Here is a 22,039-nt window from a genome sequence, read left to right as displayed (position 1 = left end):
AACAATGTCCAGTTCCCAAAGAGGGAACAAAGGTGGATGCTAGGTGGCCATACCAACGAGACACAGAACGTGTCCACCGTTGTTGAATTTGGAAGGTTGCCTGGGTTGGTAATGGTTTTAATAACGCATTTGTGCATCCAGGCAAAACCCAGAGTACAGTGGCCTATCCAGCTTTGGGGAAGCCATGGATTCAAGTTGGAGCCACGTAGCCACTGGGTCCTGTTAGGAGACAGTCATCTAGTTCTGGGTCTCCTTTAACTGCAGTCAAGATATCAAGGGCTATTCAGTTTTAGAGGACCATCTTTTGAATTTGTGTAATAAAGTCTGCTGTCACTTTGCAGGAACCAAGGGAGTCCAAATCTAGGGACAATTTCTCTAAGCAAAGTTTTCTGTCACCTCTGTGGTCTTTTTACCCAAATGAGTAGCCCCTGTTGTAAACCCTGTATTACCTTCCATTGGTTATTTTTGGGTATAAAGATTTTTCCTCATTAGTAACAAGCCAGTCTTGTGCCTTTCTTGGTCTGAATAGACTGGTCTTATGGACTTTATTGTTAAGACTGGTAAAAGACTTAATATTTGCTTATTTTGTGCTGCCTGCTTGGCCGCACAATCTGCCAAATTGTTTCCTTTAGATTCTAAGGTCACATCCTTTGATGTCCTTTGAGGTGAGTTACAGCCACCTCCTCAGGCAGGTGTACACCCTCAAGAAGAGTAATGATTTCAGGCCTATATTTGATTGGCGAATTATAGTTTTATAATAATCCCTTTTCTTCCAAATTGGTCCATGGGCATGTAGGACTAGGAAACCATATTTGGAGTCAGTACAAATAATAATTTTTAAGGCTTTGGTAAGTTCAATGCATGAGTGAGCTCTATAGCACACCCCAGCTTTTCTTATTCCCTTTTCTATGACACTATTGTCATCAGTACACCAACTGTTACCTGTATTTTTGATAGGGGACTCTTTTAAATCTCGTTGACTAGAATAAACAAGATCAATAACCTCTGAACGGGTATGCGTTATAAAGTAATATGGTCAGGTAGCTGGGTTTAAAGTCTGACAGGTTTTAATTATATTTCAGGCATCTCTATGAGCGTAGCTTTGTATTTAATAAATTGGCCTCCCATCATGTATTGGAGGCCCTTGGTCTCTAGACATTCTGGACCTGATGTGAAGTCATTGAAGTCAGAGACTGTCCCATAGTAAGCTTTGAGGCTCCTACCAGGAGGACTGTTGTATGCTTGGCTAAAGCCTTTGTTTGCAATTGCACATTAATAGAAGTGGCTTCTAGGATAAATATGACTGAGGGATGATACCATCAAGAAGCCCTCTTTGAGGCCCAGTTTTAACGGAATCCTAATTACAAGGAATCACTGGCAAGTTGGAGAAGACTTGTCTCAAGAGATAAGTGCATCCTCAAGTGCATCATCCAATCCAATCATAAAGAAAGTGGGATCATCCATTATCTCCACAAGCCTATAGTTAACACCATAGAATGGAGTATACGCTGGCTTTTAAGGAGCAATTCTCTCACTTCCACCACACAGAATTGGTAAAGATGCTAGTTGAGTTATACAATTGTTGGAAAATCATCTTTACCTATGCTTTGATAAAATGACCTTTTTGTACCAAAACATCTCAAGAATTCTTTCTTGGCTGTTGGCCAAACCCTAACATTTTTCCTTTCCTTTTTTTTTTTTTTTTAAGATTTTATTTATTCATGAGAGAGACACACACACACAGAGGCAGAGACATAGGCAAAAGGAGAAGCAGGGTCCATGCAGGGAGCTGGATGTGGGACTTGATCCTGGGACTCCTGGATCACACCCTGAGCCAAAGGCAGATACTCAACCACTGAGCCACCCAGGCATCCCCCTAACATCTTTCCTACATCACCTAGGCCTTCATGCTCTACTCCAGGACCCCAACTTAAGGACCTCTTGCAGAGCATGTTTGATCATAATTAGACCAGTAAACCCCCTCCTGATACTGAATGATAATTATCTAAATAGGCCTCCTCTGCATAGACCAAGGTTGCTGGAGGAAGCAGGGCATTCCAGCTGAAGGGGACTCTGACTCTCACTCTTTCAGTATTCCTTCTCCCCCTAATAGATGTAGGGGCTTCTCCCTCATTTCCTGGGTTAATGGCTATAATTGGAGCGAACTGGGGATTTTAAGGAATATTCCCAAGCAGCTGCTGAAACTCCCTTTGTTTCAGGGCCAGACATGCACTGCCTATTCCTCCTTATGGGGGGAAAACATGTCGTCAGTTCGTCTGTTGGACCTGACAAGTTCTAGAACTGAGAACCCTTTCTCTGCCTTCTGGCAGCACTTTACCTCTTCTGTTTTCTCATCCCTCACTTTTTGTTTGGGCACCACCCTGGGTGCATGAGGCCTGTATAGATGGTTCCTGTGCCATTCTTGGCACCTCCGGCACCATGGCTTCTTCTCCCCCTCTCTATCAAGGAGCAAAGAAGAGCAGCCCCTTGGAGACCTAACACCACCTACTCCAGATTTCCCCACCAGTGTCTCAGGTGAAAAATTGACAAGGGGGAACAAATTGGTTGACTTTTAGGTGGGCCTAGGGGGAACATAATTCAGCATTTAAGTTACATTTGTTGGTTTCATTAGGATAGATCTGTCTTTAAAGTTATCAGCATTAAATATGAAACTTTTATTCTACCAAAGTTTGCTCAACATCAAGTAGGTTCATGTTACCTCTGTTGCAATTTGTTAGCAAAAAGATGACTTAAAATGATGGTTAATTGTCTCAAAATTTTCATGGGTAATTGTTAACATAGTTTTCAAAGTCTTTGTTAACCTGAAACTAAAGTTTTGCTTGGATGATAAATGGAATTGAATTCATTGAACATTTGAGTCTTTTCCAAATAAGGATGAAGTGCTAAAGCATTGATTACTGGACATAGGTTTATGCTTTTGACTTCTTATTGCAAAAAAAACTAAGGATCTTGAGTCTATTGGTAAGCATACTTTGTGCTTAACTGATTAACAAATTTGCTTCTAAAGAGTTTTGGTGTAACAGTTCATATTTGATTACTACTCAGTTTTCACTGGAGACTAAGGTTTCTAGGATTGCCAAGTTCTGCTAAATGTAATTAAGACGTGGAAATAAAAGAAGTAATGCAAATGTAAGAACGATCTAAGGTATGGGAATATATTTTTGTTGAAGGTAAAAGAAGGTGATTTTGCCTAAATAAGACTGGAAAGAAAAAGCTTGGGACAAAATCTGAATGCAAAACAAAGTTGTAGAAGGTTTGTGAAGGGAAATCTTTGGAAAGGAATTTTAGTGTGATGAGGACAGACTAAAATTGAAATGAATGGATTTTAGGGCAGCCCGGGTGGCTCAGCGGTTTAGCGCCGCCTGCAGCCCAGGGTGTGATCCTGGAGGCCCCCCAGATTGAGTCCCATGTCGGGCTCCCTGCATGGAGCCTGCTTCTCCCTCTGCCTGTGTCTCCTGCCCACCCCCCATGCCCCCCTCCCATGTATCTCATGAATAAATAAATAAAATCTTAAAGAAAAAAAAAGAAATGAATGGATTTTAAAGTGCATTGGTGGTATATGATTAAAAGTGCTTTCTGATTAAAAAGACAAAGTTTTCTTGAATTGTTCATCTGCTCTTGATAAGAAAATGTAAATAAAGTTTTTTCTTTTGTCTATTTAGAAAGCCAGTTTCTATGTTTTGTCCTTATCAGGTCTTTGATTACTTGGTTAAAACGTCTCAATATTAAAAAAGCTAAGTTTTGCTAACAACTCCATAAACCTACATATTTACCTTTGAAATCTCTTATTGTCACCATGATTAAATTTTAAAAAATTGAATTTTGTAATGATCTGTAATCCTATTTGGGCATGTGCTATTACGTTCTAAGGTTTTAACAAACTTCCCAAGATTTAAATTGTAAATGAAGTCTCTTTGACATATTATTTTTATTTGGTATGTTAAATTACTCTGGAAGCACTGCTAAACAAATGATAAGCATTAGGTTAAATTTGGGTAAATGCTGTAACTATTCTAAAGATGATACCTAGTTCCTAAAGTTTTAATATGTTCCAGTATAAGGCCATTACTTAATATTTTGGTTAATGAAGTGTTATGTGTCACAGAAATAACCAGATTTCCTTACCAGCTATATTGTAAACTCTCATCAGATCTTTAACCATGTCCGTTTTTGAGTCTTTTGTCATTTATAGTTATAGGCCTTATTCTATAAAATGGTTCATCTTTAAGGAGATTCATGTAAAGGACTTTTAGGACAAATACAGGTATTCAATATCTTTAAGATCATAAAATGGAAATGGGTAAGAATTTCCAGAGCTAATTAAAGCTGCATTCAAACTAAATAAGAATAGTATCAGGGACTAAGTGATTGGGAAAAATGATTATAGATTTTGTAACTCTTGGTTGAAACATTGCTGGTTCTCTAGTATTTGGTCTTCCAGACTAAGGAAACTTTCTTTTAAGACATCAATTATATACAGAAATGATAATAATAAAACAAATTAAAGCATTTAACTTTTCTATCTGAACCCTCAGAAATTCAAAAGGTCTCTCAGTAAATATTCTTTCTTCCATGGCAATCCTAGTCATTTGCATAAATTCAATAAGAATCTGTTCTCTTTGCAACAGGACACCATTGGAAACATTGGTCATTTTACCAAGGCTTTGACTGGAATGTCATATTTGAGAGACATGCATAGACTCTAATATAACCAAACAGCTTTAAGGAACTAAGATCGACTTTATGAAACAAGGAGCCTTATATAAAGCCCCTTGGAACTGTTGGCCTGATACCTTGCTTACAGAGTTCCCAGCAGCCTCATGAGGTGAGTGAAGAATGTCACTTCCTGGCAGGTGTAGGAACCTTAGGATATATTTGGGACCTCATGAAGAGGAAGCCACCTACGTCTACAGGTATTGTAGGCACGTCTGATGGCAAGTACCTGGCTTAGCTTCTGGCTTGCAGAGGCTACTAAGAGTTCAACCTAGAGATTCCTTATGAAAGTTCCAGCAAAGCAGATTCTAAAAGATCTATGTAATAATCATTTTTCTTGTTAAGTTTATTTAAATAATTAGGCCACGTTTGTTAAAACCAGACCTGTTTTTCAAATAAATTAGTCCTGATCTGGCTATCTCTGATTAAAAATAAGGGTCGTTACAGAGAGAACATGTTTCAATAACACATCTTTGTAGATACTAAATTTTAACACTATTTATTATAAACTAGGCTAGATCTTGAATTCTGGTTTCCTCAAATCTTGGGCTACGGCTCTCCAAATAAGGTTTCCAATCTTCTTCCATTCTCTTGACTTAGTCATTAAAAACTAAAACTGCCTTTTTTCCTAAAGCCCTAAAAACTGATGCTAGACAACTTGAGGTAAACTTGAGAGAAATTGTTACAATGGTTTATAGACCATCTTCTTGCTTGTTATTATGGATAATAACAGGACCCCATGGGCATATGATTATTTGAATAGCTGGAAAAAAAAAATGGCATTGGTTCCCCAACAATTACATAACCCAGCTAGCACTTTGACCAATTCTCTATGGCTGGGATGACAAAATCACTCCGTAAAAGCCAGAGTGTACCCTCTCTCTGGGGCTAACTATGGACTCGTGGAGATATTGGATGACCACAATTTTTAATAAATGGATTAGATGATGCACTTGAGGATGGCCTTATCTCTTGAGACAAGTCTTCTCCCACTAGCCAATGATTCCTTGTAATTAGAATATTGTCAAGGTTAGACCTCAAAGAGGGCTTCTTGATGACTTTATTCTTTAGTCATATTTGTCCTAGGGAACTACCTCTATTGATGTAAAATGCATGTAGACAAAGCATAGGATGACCACCTTTAATAACTATCTGATCCATTTCCTTACGTCCCTCAACTCCCAAGTGTATAATCAGTCACCCCTCACAACCGTGGCGTAGCAGCTTTAATAACACCGTTTTGCACCAAAGACGTCTCAAGAATTCTTTCTTGGTCATGGGCTCCAGATCTTCCCCCCATCAAACCTCACCTACATTCCAAAACTACATCAAAGAAATGACTCAAAAAAGCAAGGAAGAGTATTTCATACAGAAAGAATAGCACATGGAAAGGCAAAGTGGGAAAAACAAACAAACAAAAAAACAACCACCTTGTGTTCAACAGTCCACCATTTGTTTTACAACTCCAATAAGGCCATCCTACATTTTTTTCTTCACCTTCAGAGTACTTTCCAACTCCTTATAGTGTCTGGCTTTGGCCTCCACCATCTCCACAAGATGGCCATCTCTGTCAAATCCAGGGAAACTTTTCAATCTTATCTTCCTTGATCTTTCAGCAGCATAAGGCACTTCTTTCCTGAAGCCCTCTCTTCCAGTGGTGCTCAGGACAGCACATCCTCTAGATTTTCCTCCTTCCCATATCTTTTGCTGGTTCATCTTCTATCAAATCTTGAAATGATGGACTTCTTCAAGATAAAGTCTACAGCCTCTTCTCTTCTCCCCAGGAACCCCATTCCTGGGAAATCTCATCAGCTCCTATACTTTTAAATAACATCTATTGATAGTGACCATTTATTTCTGTCCCCAAGCTCCAGACACATATACACAACGGTCTGCCTGATTCGCCTACTTAAAAGCCTTTCAAACTCACCATATCCATGATTGGATTCATCATGTCCATATAACTCCATACCCAAGCCAAACTAAACATCTGTCCTCCAAACGTTCCCTCCTTTCCATCATCTTTGCACTTGGGTGTCTACCTTAATACTTCATTCTGCTTCCCATCTTCCTTGATTTAGGTCATCATATCTTATTGGATTTATCCCCCTAGATACCTTAAGTTCATGTATCTTCACTGCCACTAATCTGGTTGAGCCTACCCTATCATCATTTCTTGCCATCTCCCTAATCTAAGCTATGAGCTTGTCTAACCTAAAATGCTACAGTAGTCTTCTGCTCCCCATATACCATTTTCTACATTACAACCTACATAAGTTTTTAAAATGTATAATGTAAATATGATCATTCCATTCTCTATTTAAAATCATTCAAGAGTAAGGTGCCTGCATGGCTTAGGCAGTTAATTGAGTGCCTGCCTTCAGGTTCGGTCATGATCTCCAGGTTCTGGGATGGAGTCCTGTATCGGGCTTCCTGCTCAGTGGGAGTGTACTTATCTCTCTCTCTCTCCCCCCTGCCCCTCCCCACTGCTCATTATCTTTTTCTCTCAAATAAATAAAATCTTGAAATTAAAACAAAATAAAATAATTAAAGAGTTTCTATTGTTATTAGCTTAAAACCCAACACCCTTAACAAGAGCTAGCATGAACGATTTCTGGCCAAGCTCAGCAGTTCATCTTCCTTTAGTTACCTCCAGTTTAATTAATCCCTGCACTTGACACACTGGCTACCTTTCACTTCCTCAAGTTCACTGTCCTTCCTCCCTCAGGGACTTTTCCTATTCTATTTCAGCTGTCCTATTGCCTCCTGACTTTATTAAATTGATTGTCATTTATGTATATTAGCTTTCCTTGAATCCCAGAACTAGATTAGCTGTCCCTAATAAATGCATCCTGCACATATCTTAATAAGCCTAATGCTTTAAGTTATTAGAGCTAATTGATACTATATTTCTGAATAGAATGTAAGTTACCTAAGGACATGGATTTGATCTGCACTCACTGTTGTGTAGCTAGTGCCTAGCACTGTGCTTTTCACATAATAAATGGAGTGAGTGGATGTAGAGTTGGAAGATAAACTATTTCAAAAAGGAATTGGGAAGCACCTGGAAAAAAAAAAAGGTGTTTGGTAGAGTAATAGATTTGAGTTATCCATTTAGTTTTTTAAGTGTTTATGTTTATTTAATGATAATTTTAAGCATTCTTGCCAAACTGTTCTAATACAGAATGGAAGGCTTGAGATACTCTGTGGGCACAGCCCTAACAAGAAAGCATAAGGAACTAGAAAGCAAGAAGAGGGACTTACATAAGCAGCAGAAGGAAGCAGATCCACATCCATTTTCCTAGTGGAAGAGATTGGAGTGGGAAGCAGAAAGAGAGAGCGAGAATACATTGCCTCTTCTTCTGCTATCAATGAGTAATGCATTTACTTATTTATCAAGCTTTCCAGAGCAAGTTCATGCAGGAGACACAGCTTCTTCCAGATACCTGATAAGACCCTGCCAAATTCTCTAAGGGGGTGCCTTCAGTAGGGAAATATGGGCATCCAGCCTTCTTTAATTGTAGGAATGCACCCACTCCTTGAGAGTGCTGGAAAATTAGTGACAGAGGTACCTTTAACAGACTATAAGAATATCAAACTTACCCATCTTACATTCGTTAAGAAACTTACCACTGTTCTTAAAGACACGTTCACGGATAGGTGTGATAGGGCGGTTCACAAAGACTTGGTTCTGGTCCACAAGAACTTCTTTGATCAAGGGCAATCCAGTTACAACAACTAAAGGCATGTCACCCATCTGCACACTAAAAACGTTTCCATATTTCTTTACAAACTGAAAAACAGTTAAATAGTCACAATTGAATATGCATGTGTCTGTATGTCCAGGAATAGAGGGGTTGTGTGTAGCTGGGGAAGGTCTTGTACCAAGGAGAGTCTCTGTGTACCTTGGCATGATGGGTACCTTTCTCTTCTGTTTGCTTTTCCCCTCCTCTCAACTAGACTTGGATTGAATTCACTATATGTTCCTTGTAAACATTCACTCATATATTGAACCTACACAAATTGAGTGAACCCAAGAATGAGGCATGAAGATGTAACTATAATAAAACAAGGTCTCTAACCGTGAAACATCTTAGAGTCTAGTGAGGAGAGAGGATTCAGAATACCTGACTCGCCAAAGAAGACTGAGAGACTTAGTGTAAGTCTGGGGTTGCAAGCATGGACTTCTTAGTAAATCATAGCTGTTGAAGTAGTTAAGAGAATGTCCCCTTCCTCAACACGTGCTAGATGACTGAAAATTCATGATAGGGCTGGGGCCTGCTATGTAGAAAACCACTCTAGTTCTGGAGCTATGTGGACAACTCAGCTCTATGGTTCACTACCTGAAAGTTGCTTTACTTTTTTTTTTTTTTTTTTTTTTTTGAGCTTCAGCTACAAAAAGGAAAAAATTATTCCTCCCTCAATGATTTTGGTGAGGAAGAATGAGAGCAACAGTGTGAAAGGCAATTTGTTTTCTGGTACCTGGCGCATAGCCACTTGAGCCCCCGAGGAATGAATGGGCTCTGTGTGTGCAAAGGGATGAAGAAACGCACACTCATGGCAGCAGAGAGGACGAGAGCACACAGGTGATGTGCTAGAGGAGGGCACATGGACACTGGGTGACATGTTTATCTCATTTACTCTCACAACCACCCTGTGGCATTAATGATTTTCCTGATCTTTCAGAAAAGGAAAATGAGTCGAAGCCCAAGCAATGTCACCAAGGTGACCACAAAGCTACTGAGTGGTGAAGGGACTTTGCCAGGCATTATGTAAGGTTTGTGGACAAAGACGTGAAAGAAAGAGAGGGAGGGAGAGAATGGAAGAGTGCGTGGTATGTCAGGAGTACACACAAATGTGCAGGTATGTGCAAGTGGGTTGAATGAGAATGAATGGTATTTAAGGTAATACTATTCAAGTGAATAGTAAATCAAGGTATTTCCTGATTTGTTTATTCAAGAGATGACTCTGAGTAGACCTTATCCCTGCCTCTTGTCCATCTGGGCTGTGGCTAGCTTCAGGCAGTGGTACCAAACAGAAGGGCTCCATTTCCTCCGTGTATCTATGGTCTCTCCTTCCTAATCCACACTGTTTATGCTTTCCCTTTCCACCCTCAATGCCTTGGACCCCACTGTCCCCATCAAAGCAAATACAATGGATTACAGCAGTCTCATTCTCCACCCTGCTCCCACATTAAAAACCAAGCCTGAACTCAATATTTCCCTTGTTCGTTCAGCCCAGAGTCTTCCACCAATCTTTGTTCATCTCTAGCACAGTATGTTCTATCTTGCTGGAAAGGGTAGCCCCAAGATTCCCTCTCAGATTCATCTGCCTCTAAAGTACATGTCTCTGCTTTTAAGAAATGGTAGGAATGGATCCATAAAAATCAAGCAAATGTTTTCTTTTTGTTTCATCTTGCTGACTGCCTGGATGAACTTCTTAGGTTTTATAAAAAGGATTTCTTGACTAATTTAGGATATTCAGAAAAGATGTTTTTGGAATGGCTAAAAATCTCAGGTTAAACTAAATGACTCCTAACTGACAATGTGCATCTACAACCTAGAATCTCAGCTTGTACTAATGAAATGTACAGCATTTCATTAGTATTTACTGGAGTGAACTCCTTCAGAGTTTCAGCCCCTCCAGCTTTCTGCCCATGTAGATTTCTCAACCAAAAAAGAACTGGATCAGAAACTTTCATGGCATACTCAACTGTGTAAATATGGATAGATCAAGTGACCTCCTGGAGCCCTGGTATTGACTGTGGTGGTGTCTAACACTTTTCACATGCACTGTGCTGGTCATCATGCTGTCACTTTACAGGATGACACACCGGGCATCTGAACACTCTTTTAGGTAGAGTATACTACTGTCCAATGTACAACAATAGCCAAGTCATTACAAAAATGAGAAAGTAATAGAATACAAGGGGTTAAAAAGTAAGATGATTCAGGAAGGCAAATAGAAAAATGAAGAGAAAAGAATTAACACAGAAACTGATAAAATGTGAACAAAAGTAATAGGAAATTCAACACAAATGGTCAAAATTGCAAGTGTGGGATTAAGTACTGACATAGTAAGATAAAGCAAAATAAATGTTTAGAATAAAGAAAAATTAGGAGGGGAAGTTAATGAGATAAGAGCTTAAACCATGATTACCAATATCTTGATGGACAATTGGGAGAGATTCCACTTCTAAGTTCTTAAACTCAAGAACCCACAGAACAAAGACACAAAGAGAGGAAAAGGAAAAGAGGAAAAGTAGAGTGATTCTCACTTCACAGGCAGCAGGGGAGAAGGTTTGCTTCTCTAAATTCTGACCAGCCCTGAGCAGTGTGTGTTTGTGTGTGTGTGTGTGTGTGTGTGTGTATGCACACATGCATGTACATATCATTCTAACAGACCAAAAAAAAAAAAATCCTGTTTCTATATGTTACTAAAGTTTAACATCTTTTCCCCAATATGTATATTATATTTTTTAAATGGCCTGCTTGTCTTCTAACCTTTTTTAATTGGGAAGTTCAATTTTGTACTCACTGATATGTAGAAGCTCTAATAAAAAGTTACAAACAGGAAAACTTTTATTACACAGGAGTCTGGAGAAATATATATCAAATTCTATAGAGTGGGATCCCTGGGTGGCGCAGCAGTTTAGCACCTGCCTTTGGCCCAGGGCGCGATCCTGGAGACCCGGGATCGAATCCCACGTCGGGCTCCCGGTGCATGGAGCCTGCTTCTCCCTCTGCCTGTGTCTCTGCCTCTCTCTCTCTCTCTGTGACTATCATAAATAAATAAAAATTTAAAAAAAAAAAAAAAAAACAAATTCTATAGAGTAATTGCTCAGTGTGTTTATGTATGTGTATGAGGCTGGGTTGGCACAAGGAAGGGCAAGATTCTCTCCCTCTCACTCACTAAATTATATTTGAAATTTTTTTTAGGGCAGCCCGGGTGGCTCAGCGGTTTAGCGCCGCCTTCAGCCCAGGGCGTGATCCTGGAGACCCGGGATCGAGTCCCGCATCAAGCTCCTTGCATGGAGCCTGCTTCTCCCTCTGCCTGTGTCTCTGCCCCCCTCTCTCTCCCTGTGTCTCTCATGAATAAATAAATAAAATCTTTAAAAAAAAAAAGAAAAAAATTTTAACTTTGTATTGCTTTTATAGTTCAGAAGTATTTTTATCTGATAAAAAGAAAAAGAAAACAGACCTAAGGAAATAGGAATAAAGCACATTAACAATGGTTCTTACTCTTCTGAATCACAGAATCCTTTGAAAATCTACTGTATTCATGGATCTGCTCTCCAGTAAAATCCTATACATATGAATAGTCATGCATGCAGTTTCAGGAATTCACCAGTCTCCTGGGGCCCATGAACTGCTAAGAACACTGGTCTCACAGATAGTTCCTGGGGACTATGCTAAGTTTCTGAGAACAGTGTGTGGAAAGCAAAGTCTTCTTTTTTTTTTTTTTTTTTTTTTTTTTGGAAAGCAAATTCAAGTTCAACTCGTTAGTTATAAAATGCTTGAGAGTTGCCAGGCAACTCCTAATATTGCTATGTTAGACATGGGGAAATATAAAGGTCAACATCCGGACGCCTGGGTGACTCAGAGGTTAAGGGTCTGCCTTCAGTTCAGGGCATGATCCTGGAGACCAGGGATCGAGTCCCATGTCAGGTTCCCTGCATGGAGCCTGCTTCTTCCTCTTGCCTGTGTCTCTGCCTCTCTCTCTCTCTCCGTGTCTCTCATGAATAAATAAATAAAATCTTAAAAAAAAAACAAAGGTCAATATGATATGGTGTTTTCCTAAAGTGTCAAAGTCTCTTGGGGCAATCCTGGCTGCAGGAAAAAAAAAAAATAAGGCACAGCAGAAGTGATGCATGCTATAATACTGGTAGATGGGCAGTCCAGGTGGCTCAGCAGTTTAGTGCCACCTTCAGCCCAGGGCATGATCCTGGAGACCTGGGATCCAGTCCCACATCGGGCTCCCTGCATGGAGCCTGCTTCTCCCTCTGCCTGTGTCTCTCATGAATAAATAAGTAAGATCTTTAAAAAATATATACTGGTAGAGAGGGATTGTGGAGGCCAAGAAAAATTAAGGCCATTCCACTCAAGTTTAGCATTAGCACAGTACAGCCATCTTAGGCCCCTGGGAATAAGAGCTGAACTTTACAGGAAAAACTGCAGAATGTCCGCGGCTGGGAATCCCATATCAGAAAGACAACAGCCCATCCCCATGGTAGAAAGTTCCATATTAGAAAATGAGAACAGAGAGGATCCCTGGATGGCTCAGTGGTTTAGTGCCTGCCTTCAGCCTGGGGTGTGATCCTGGAGGCCCAGGATCAAGTCCCACATCCAGTTCCCTGCATGGAGCCTGCTTCTCTCTCTGCCTGTGTCTCTGCCTCTCTCTCTGTGCCTCTTATGAATGAATAAATAAAATCTTAAAAAAAAAAAATAGAATGAGAACAGAGCCCACGCCCACGCCCGTGGCAGAAAGTCCCATATTAGAATGAGAACAGAGCTCAATGCCCTTGAAAGCCCCATGTCAGAATGTAAACAGAACTTGAGAAATTCCTCCAATTCCTCCATCCCTTCTGGAAATCCCCTAGACCAGCCCATAAAAAACCCAGCTGTAACCCACTTCGGGTTCCAAGTCCTTGCTCCGCTATGTCGGGTATACTTGGACTCAAGCTGGGGCTTGCAAATAAACCCTCGTTCGCTTGCATCAGTGTCAGCTCCTTGGTGGTTTCTCGGATTCGCAATCTTGGGCATAACAGGATATGAAGCTATTGAAAGAAGACATGAATCTCTATCCCAGATATAGGAGAAAACCTCTAAGAGGAGATGGTATTTGAACTAGATCTGAAACGAAAGTCAGGGTGCCAGCAAAAGCACATGCAGTGTGAAGGCAAGACCTTTTAGGCTGTGGGAACAGTGTATGCAAATATGAAGTCAGGAAAATGTGGGTGTTCAACAAATGAGTTATGTGGTTTGACTGCCGTGTAGGGTTCATTAAGGAGCACTGACTATGTGGTAGGTCAAAGCTGGGTGCTGGGGGGTACAACAAGTCCTTAAATTAAAGAAGCTCACAGTCTAATGGAGCATCAGTTCTTATTTTTACTATTCTGTACAATAAATCATTTGATGGGACCAAGTTAGGAAGCATGTAAAGGAACCAGGTGCCAAGTGCCAGGAAAGGCTCCTGGAAAAAGTATCTCCTCATTTGAGTAAGGAGAAAGGAGAGGAAGCTGGCAAGGTAATCTGAGCTAGATTGAGGAGAGTCTTCTGGCCAAGTAAAATAGTTTGAATCCTGTTTTCTTTGTAATTAGAAATCTGAAGATGTTTGAATGGGAGATGTAAACAGGTGTTGAAGAACTTGGATTGTGAAGTTGTACAAATCCATTTGAAATCATACAGAGTGTAATTTGGGGGCAAGTTATCTGATTTCTCTGTGTTTCAGTTTCCAAATCTATAAAATGGGAGCCATGGCAAGATTAGCCATAATACTGATATTAATAATAAAATTATTTATTGTTATTGACATATCTAGGAACATATTTTATCAAAGGGACTCTGGTAAGATACTGACAAAGGAATGAAGGGGAAGAAGCCAGAGTGGGATAATGGAGCCTATCCAGCAAGGAGGCCATCACGGGATGCTTGGGATGCAACAACACTGACTTTCCTTGAATTTCTTGCTTTCAACTTTTAAAAAAAGTTAAGAGTGGCATAGATATAGAAATAAGCCATCAACTGTATGCTAGGTACCCTGGCAACCAACTGATATTCATGAGATTGTTTGATTCTTACAACAATCCTAGAAAGCATTTTTAGTTTGCAGAAAAGAAGATTTGGCACACAGCTTATGGGTATAAAGTTTGGGCTCTTTCTAACTCACTCTTTAGGTTTCATCCTTAAATGAAGGGTTGAAGATATTCTCTCTTCTTCTGAGTGATGGCACTCTCTATGTATTAACTAGCCATATGAGTTCCCGATCAAAAACCGTATTCCCCAGCTTCTCCAGGTATAGCCAGTGGGACATGAGAAGTAGTGATGTGTGCATCTCTGGGTCTCATCCTTAAATAAAAGCTGCTTGTTCACCACCTTCCCTATTCCCTTTTCCTTGGACTAGAACTCACACACAAGATTATTGCAACACCAGAGCTACAACATAGAAGGAACTGGAGCTTTTGCATGACTTTGTGGTACAAAGCAATCTCTCTGTCCTCTCCTGGAGGGAGGAATGCTTACATCTGAACTCATTTGTGGGAGAAAGGTGAATTTCAATCTTTTTTACACTACTGCATTTTGGGGTCTCTGTTATAAGCAGTTCAATGTGTATCCTAACTAATACATGTATCCACCTTATCTATCATTCTTCCACTTTGATCTAATAAGGCTTTTTCTTATTTAGATAAATGTTACTCTAATAGATCATACAGCTATGGCAGAGAAAACTTAGAAAGTAGAGGCAAAAACACAAGAAAAGGTCCCATAATGCCATTTAAACAGGTTGGTTTCTCCACTGTGCTGTTGCCATGCTTTAGCTCCTGCAACTTTCTCCCATTTAAAATCTCTTGTCCCCTTAATTTCACTTACTTATTTGCCTAACATTTAAAGCTCACTTAAAGCTCAACCCAGTTTATTCCAACATTCTACAAGAGGTTATCTCTAGGGGTTCCATTCTCTGTGATCCTATCTCCTGATACCTCATTTGGTTACCATGAGTCTACACCACACATTTCATCATACACTGTTTTGCGTTGTAGCTGTCCTATGGTAAGCATTTCATAAATGTGTTAGGAAAATGAATCCATGAATAAATCAATCATCCCCTATCATGAAAAGTCAAGTGGCATAAGTAGAGAATAGATTTAAGAGTCAAATAGCCTTGGATTCAAGTTCTTGTTTTGCCATTATCTATGCTGAGTAACTCAAATGACTTTATTGTTTTAAGCCAGTTTCCTCAGTGGCAAAATGGAAACACCACCAGATAATGCTTACATTGTGTGTCTTTTGTGAAGATTAAATGAAAATGGACATATAGATCCTGATACAAGACCTAGCAAAGAGTTGGTACTTAATGTTTCCAAGCTGCTAGAATGTAAATTTAATTATAACTAAATGCACCATTTGACTCCATTTGTTTTACAATCGAAAATATTAAAAATGCCAATCTATATGCAGTAAAATTTAACAGTCTGATCTGATGAGAAAACATCAGGCCATGCATAAGATCCTAGCATCAGTTTCATTATTAGCCAGTTTTATGACAGGCAAATCATTTATGCTTTCTTTATTTTTTTTTTTTTAAGATTTTATTTATTTATTTGGGAGAGAGCTAGTGAGAGCATGAGCAGGGTGTGGGGAGAGTGAGATGCAGGCTCCTTGCTGAGCAGGGAGCTCAACATTGGCCTCAATCCCAGGACTCTGGGATCATGAACTAAATTGAAGGCAGACACTTAACCAACTGAGCCCTCCTGGAGCCCCTCATTTATCCTTTTTTTTTTTTTTTTTTTTAAGATTTTTTATTTATTCATGAGAGACACAGAGAGAGAAAGAGAGGCAGAGACACAGGCAGAGGGAGAAGCAGGCTCCATGCAGGGAGCCTGACGTGGGACTCGATCCTGGGTCTCTAGGATCACGCCCTGGGCTGAAGGCAGATGCTAAACCACTGAGCCACCCGGGCTGCCCTCATTTATCCTTTCTAATCACATCTGTATTAGTGGTAAAACAAAAGCACAGATCAAATTTCTGATTCCAGATAAGATTCAGTAAAAGCATTCCATTTTACTCCTGTTAATCATGACCCTAATTGGCACAGACAAAAATAACTCCTGCTTTTATTTTTTTCTGCCAAAGTGTCAGAAGAAGCCTGACCCAATAGGACAGAAACATTTTAGCCTTTCTACCTTCCTGTTCTGGAGGCCATGAAAAAAGATATGATTCTCCCCAACCCTGATGGATGCTGCAACAGTGGAAAACATGGGTGGAAAATTGTCTTTACCCTACCAACAAATGATGCCCCTTGCCCACCCAGTCTGTGAGCTAAATTGTAACTATCACTCCTGAACTGGAGGAGTCAAGAGGAAGAATTCTAATTTCTACCTTTCTCCTACAGAAATAAGGAGATGTTCCTTCCCCATAGAGCAGATATGGATAGATCTCTGACTTCCATCCTCTCTGCATTAAGGCATAGGTTACTCTACCCAGGGTTGAGCAGGGGGCTGTCTTTTTTTTCCCACTTTCATTCTCCCTAGCCTGCACTGATGAGAATGTAGGATGGAGTCCTGTGTAGGTAGATAACACATAAGCAGGGAAGACTAGAAGCGCTGCAGAGGCTTTATAACTTAAACTGGCGTTTGAACTACAAACCATTAAAGTGAGCATTCTGAACATAAACAGGTTGACTCTCTGCTAAAATGGAAGAATTTACATGTCCAGAGTCATATAAAACACAATGTCCAGGATATATTCCAGAATTACCTTAGCAAGAGCCAAGAAAATCTCAATTTGAACATGTTAATACCAATAATGAGATGGCACAGATGTTGGAATTATAGGATAAAAATTTTAAAGCATATATAATATGTTTCAATAAACAATTACAAATACTCTCAAAAAATGTTAAGGGGCATGTGAGTGGCTCAGCCTGTTAAGTGTCTGACTTGATTTCAGCTCAGGTCATGAGCTCAAGGTCATGAAATCGAGCCCTGCATCAGGCTCCATGCTCCTTGTGGAATCTGCTTCAGATTCTTTCTTCTCTCCCCCTGCTCTCTCTCTCTCAAATTAAAAATCCTAAAAATAAAATAAAATAAAATAAAATAAAATAAAATAAAATAAGATAGAAAATCTTAACCAAAGAAATAAACAATATACATAGGAACTAAGGGGAAAAACTAAAATTTGAAAATATAATAACCCAGGGAAGCCTGGATGGCTCTGTGGTTTAGAGCCTGCCTTCAGCCCAGGGCGTGATCCTGGAGTCCCAGGATCGAGTCCCACATCGAGCTCCCTGCATGGAGCCTGCTTCTCCCTCTGCCTGTGTCTCTGCCCCTCTCTGTGTGTCTCTCATGAATAAATTAATAAAATCTTTTTAAAAAAATAATAACCCAAACAAAAAACTTAATAGAACAACTCAATGGCAGAAGGGTACTGATAAAAGAACCAGTAAAACTGAAGACAAATCAATAAACTGTATTCAATCTGAACAACACAGAGAAAATAGATTGACAAGAACAAACCTGAACCTCAGGGACCTATGTTAGAATAACAAAAGATCTAACAGTTGCACCATGACTGCCCAAGAGTCTCAGAAAGAGAAGAAAAAAAGAATGTGGAATTGAAAAAATATTGGAAGAAATAATGGCTGAAGACTTCTCAAATTTGATAAGAGATCAACCTACAGATCCAATAAGCCCAAAGAAATCAACACCAAGAAATACCATAATCAAATCTCTGAAAAGTAAAAGCCAAACAAACAAACAAAAAAGAGTGGGGTGCCTGGGTGACTCAGTCAGCTAAGTGTCCAACTCTTGGGTTCCGGGCAGGTCATGATCTCTTAGTCATGGGATCGAGCTTTGTGTTGGTCTCTATGCTCAGCGCAGATCTGCTTCAGATTCTCTCTCCCTCTTACTCTCTCTCTCAAGTAAATAAAATCTTTTTAATGAAATAAAAGCAAAAAAAAACCTCTTGACAGCAGGCAAAGAAAAACAACTCATTAATTATGGGGAGCAACAATTTAAATCATAGTAAATACCTCATTAGAAACCACAGAGGCCAGAAAAAAGTGGTATAACATTTTAGAGTTTTTTTTTAAATTTTATTTATTTATTCATAAGAGACACACACACAGAGAGAGAGAGAGAGAGAGAGAGAGAGGCAGAGACACAGGCAGAGGCAGAAGCAGGCTCCGTGCAGGGAGCCCGACATGGGACTCGATCCCAGGTCTCCAGGATCACGGCCTGGGCTGAAGGCAACACTAAACCACTGAGCCACCTGGGCTGCCCCATTTTAAAGTGTTGCATGAAAGAAACTGTCAATCTAGAATTCTCTATTAAGTGAAAATATACTTCAAAAATGAAGGCAAACTAAAGTTCTATTCTTAGGTAAAGTTATAAGAAGTTTCTGCCAGCAGACCAGCTGTAAAAGAAGGGTAAATAAAGTTCCTCAGGTAGAAAGGAAAGATATTGGTGGAAAATTTAGAACATTGGGAATGAAGGAAGAGCAACATAAAGGATAAATGGGTAAATATAATAGAATATTCTCTTGAATTAAAAAAATATATGCTTAACAATTTAAAAGCAAGTTTATAATATTGTCTGATGTGGTTCTCAATGTATATAGACATAAATTTAAGACAATTATAAAGTGGGAAAGATACAAGTACTTAATGGGTATAAGATATCTATTATACTTGAAGTGGTAAAATGTTGATACTAATAGACTGCATTAAGTTACACATGTGCCTATTGCAATCCTTAGACAGCTATTAAACACAATGCAAAGAGGTATACTAACAAGCACTAAAAATAAATTAAAATGGGATTCTTAAAAAAAGTTCAAGTGACCCACAGGAAGACAGAAAAGGAGAAATAGAATTAAAGACAGAGGTAAAAATAGATAATAAATAATAAAATGGCAGACTTAAGTACTGACTTATCAATAATTACATTAAATGTAATTAAATCCACCAATTAAAAGACAGAGATTGGCAGAATGAAAAAAAAAAAATGACCCACTGACATGCTGTCTGCAAGAATCTCTTTTCAAATATACAAATAGGTTAAAAGTGAAGAATGAAGAAGTATATATCATGCAAATAATCATCAAAAGAGAGCTGGTGTGGCTGTATCAAATTAGCTAAAGTTCAGGCAATGAAAATCACCAGGGATGAGGGACATTACATAATAACAAAACAATCAATTCAACAAGATGATAGAACAATTTTAATGTGTATGTACCAAATAACAGAGATGATAAATACATAAAGGAAAAACTACCAGAACTAGATTGAGAAATAGATAAACCTGCAATTATAGTTGGAGATTTCAAGATGCTTCTCCTAGTGATTGATAGAATCAGCAGATAAGAGGTCAGGGTATGGAGAACTAAACAAGATCATCCAATGAGATATAATTGGCATATATAGAACACTCAGACCAACAATGGCAGAATACATATATTTTTTCAAGCATGCATGGGACTATATCCTGGGTCATAAAACAAGCCTTAACAAACTGAAAAGACCTGAAATTATACAAAATATGTATCCTTTCACCATAATGGCATCAAACTGGAAATCATTAATAGAAAGAAAGCAGGAAAATTTCCAAATACTTGGAAATTAAACATATTTCTTTTTTTTTTAAGATTTTATTTTTAAGTAATCTCTACACCCAACAGGGGGCTCAAAGTACAACTCCGAGACCCCGAGTCCCATATTCCACTGACTGAGCTAGCCACGTGTCCCTAAACAACATATTTCTTTAAAAAAAAATTTTTTTTTAATTTATTTATTCATGATAGAGAGAGGCAGAGACACAGGAAGGAGAAGCAGGCTCAATGCCGGGAGCCCCACGCGGGATTCGATCCCGAGACTCCAGGATCGCGCCCTGGGCCAAAGGCAGGCGCTAAACCGCTGAGCCACCCAGGGGTCCCCTAAACAACATATTTCTTAAACAAGGTATAGGTTTAGGAGCCTAACTTTAAAATTCCATGACTAATCCTGTCATTTAGTGTTACCAGTTGGGTGTTTCTCCAAGAAAGTGATAAAACCTTCTCCATCTGCTCTTGAGTACACGTGCACGGGTTTAAAGTGCTCTAGGTACACTAGGGAAAGGGGAACTAATATTTGTTGTGCACCTACTAAAAGTCATGTTTGACCATTGATTATTTTCTTTAACCTTCATAGCCACCAATCCCAGAGTTGTCATTCAGCTGGGTAGTGACAGGTAGCAGAGGTACCTAGCTGAGTGACAGGAAACCAGCTGAGGATTTTTGAGAAAGGGTTGGATGTTGGAGGGAATTTTAAGGAAATCAGAAGGGCCAGAGTTAGGAAACCTTGGTGGGATATGATTCTAAAACGGTGGAAAGAGGCTCCCTAAGAAGTCCTAACTCTGGAAGGCAATGGGAAGCACTAATAAAATTTAAGCAGAGGGACATTTTAAAACAATTACTTTAATGAGAACAGATTGCAGCGAGGAGACTGAAAGGGAGGAGCTCAGCTACTGAAAAGTGGTGAGGATTTATGTGGTACTATTATCATTTTACCTTCAGGAAATATAGCCTTCGAGAAGGTAAGCACAGCGTTGTTGTTGTTTTTAATCTCCAAGGATAAAAATATTAAAGAGGACAAAGTGATCACATTATAAATAGGATATTCCATTAACATTTAACAAGATACACAATTAAATGGGTTAAAGAATGTAGTATGTCTGGCGCCCTTAAATAGTAAACAGTGAATACTATTTCACTTCTAGAAGGGGCAAGTGTAATCATGCCAGTCGACGGTGGGGAAACCGAGGCTCAAAGCAGGGTTCACCGCGGTACCTAATTAGCAGCACAGCCACCCAGCCTCCCGCCCACGATCCCCGGGATGGCCCCTGTCCTGCAGGTCAGGCTCAGGGCACGGCCCCGGACCTTCGCCCGCTCCTACCCGCTGCAGCTTCAGGTGCGACTGCTCAAAGTCCAGATGGAAGAAGTTGCCCACGAAGGGCAGGGGAACGGGGCCCGGCGGGTAGTTCTTTGGGCGCCGTCTTTTGAGGAAATCAGCAAAGAACAGAAAGGCGACGGCACCCAGCAGGAGGGTGCGGAGATGAAGCACTGCCCAGAGGGTGGCCGCCAGGGAGCCCACCGCCGCGAGCATGGCTCTCGCGTCCTCTCGCTCTGCTGAGCGCTGAGCCGGAGACGTCCCTGCCTGTCCCTGCTGCTGAGCTCGCAGGACCGCCTGCCCGCCCCGCCCCGCCCATCATCTCGCCCATCTCGCCCCGACCCGCCCCTCGTGCAGCCGCCCCGCTCGCCCCGCCCCTCCCACCTCACCCCGCTCGCCCCGCCCCGCGCTGCCGGCCGCCCACCTAGCCCCGCCCGCCCCGCTGCCGCCCCGCTCACCTCGCCCGCTCGCCCCGCCCCCCGGTGCCGCCCCCCATCTAACCCCGCCCCTCCCGCTGCCGCCCCGCTCACCTCGCCCGCTCGCCCCGCCCCCCGCTGCCGCCCCCCATCTAACCCCGCCCATCCCGCTGCCGCCCCGCTCACCTCGCCCGCTCGCCCCCCCCCCCCGCTGCCGCCCCGCCCACCTCGCCCCGCTCGCCCCGCCC

At 40.6% G+C, this 22,039-nt stretch overlaps 1 protein-coding gene across 1 annotated transcript in view; it reads right to left on the bottom strand.

Annotated features, from left to right (window-relative positions):
- CYP2J2 (cytochrome P450 family 2 subfamily J member 2) overlaps positions 1-21,684 on the bottom strand; it is a 44,376-nt gene extending 22,692 nt beyond the window's left edge. The window contains exons 1-2 of the mRNA XM_038537369.1: positions 21,382-21,684; positions 8,365-8,527 (exon numbers count right to left, since the gene is read on the bottom strand). Coding sequence (XP_038393297.1) covers positions 8,365-8,527; positions 21,382-21,591 — 373 coding nt within the window. The 5' untranslated portion in view covers positions 21,592-21,684. The remainder of the gene's footprint in view (positions 1-8,364; positions 8,528-21,381) is intronic.
- Between the last annotated feature and the right edge of the window lie 355 nt (positions 21,685-22,039).

The sequence above is a fragment of the Canis lupus genome, chromosome 5, assembly GCF_011100685.1.
Source record: "Canis lupus familiaris isolate Mischka breed German Shepherd chromosome 5, alternate assembly UU_Cfam_GSD_1.0, whole genome shotgun sequence".
In the NCBI taxonomy this organism is placed as follows: domain Eukaryota; kingdom Metazoa; phylum Chordata; class Mammalia; order Carnivora; family Canidae; genus Canis; species Canis lupus.
The sequence above is the reverse complement of the archived record's forward strand: the minus strand, read 5'-3'. Positions and strand labels throughout refer to the sequence as shown.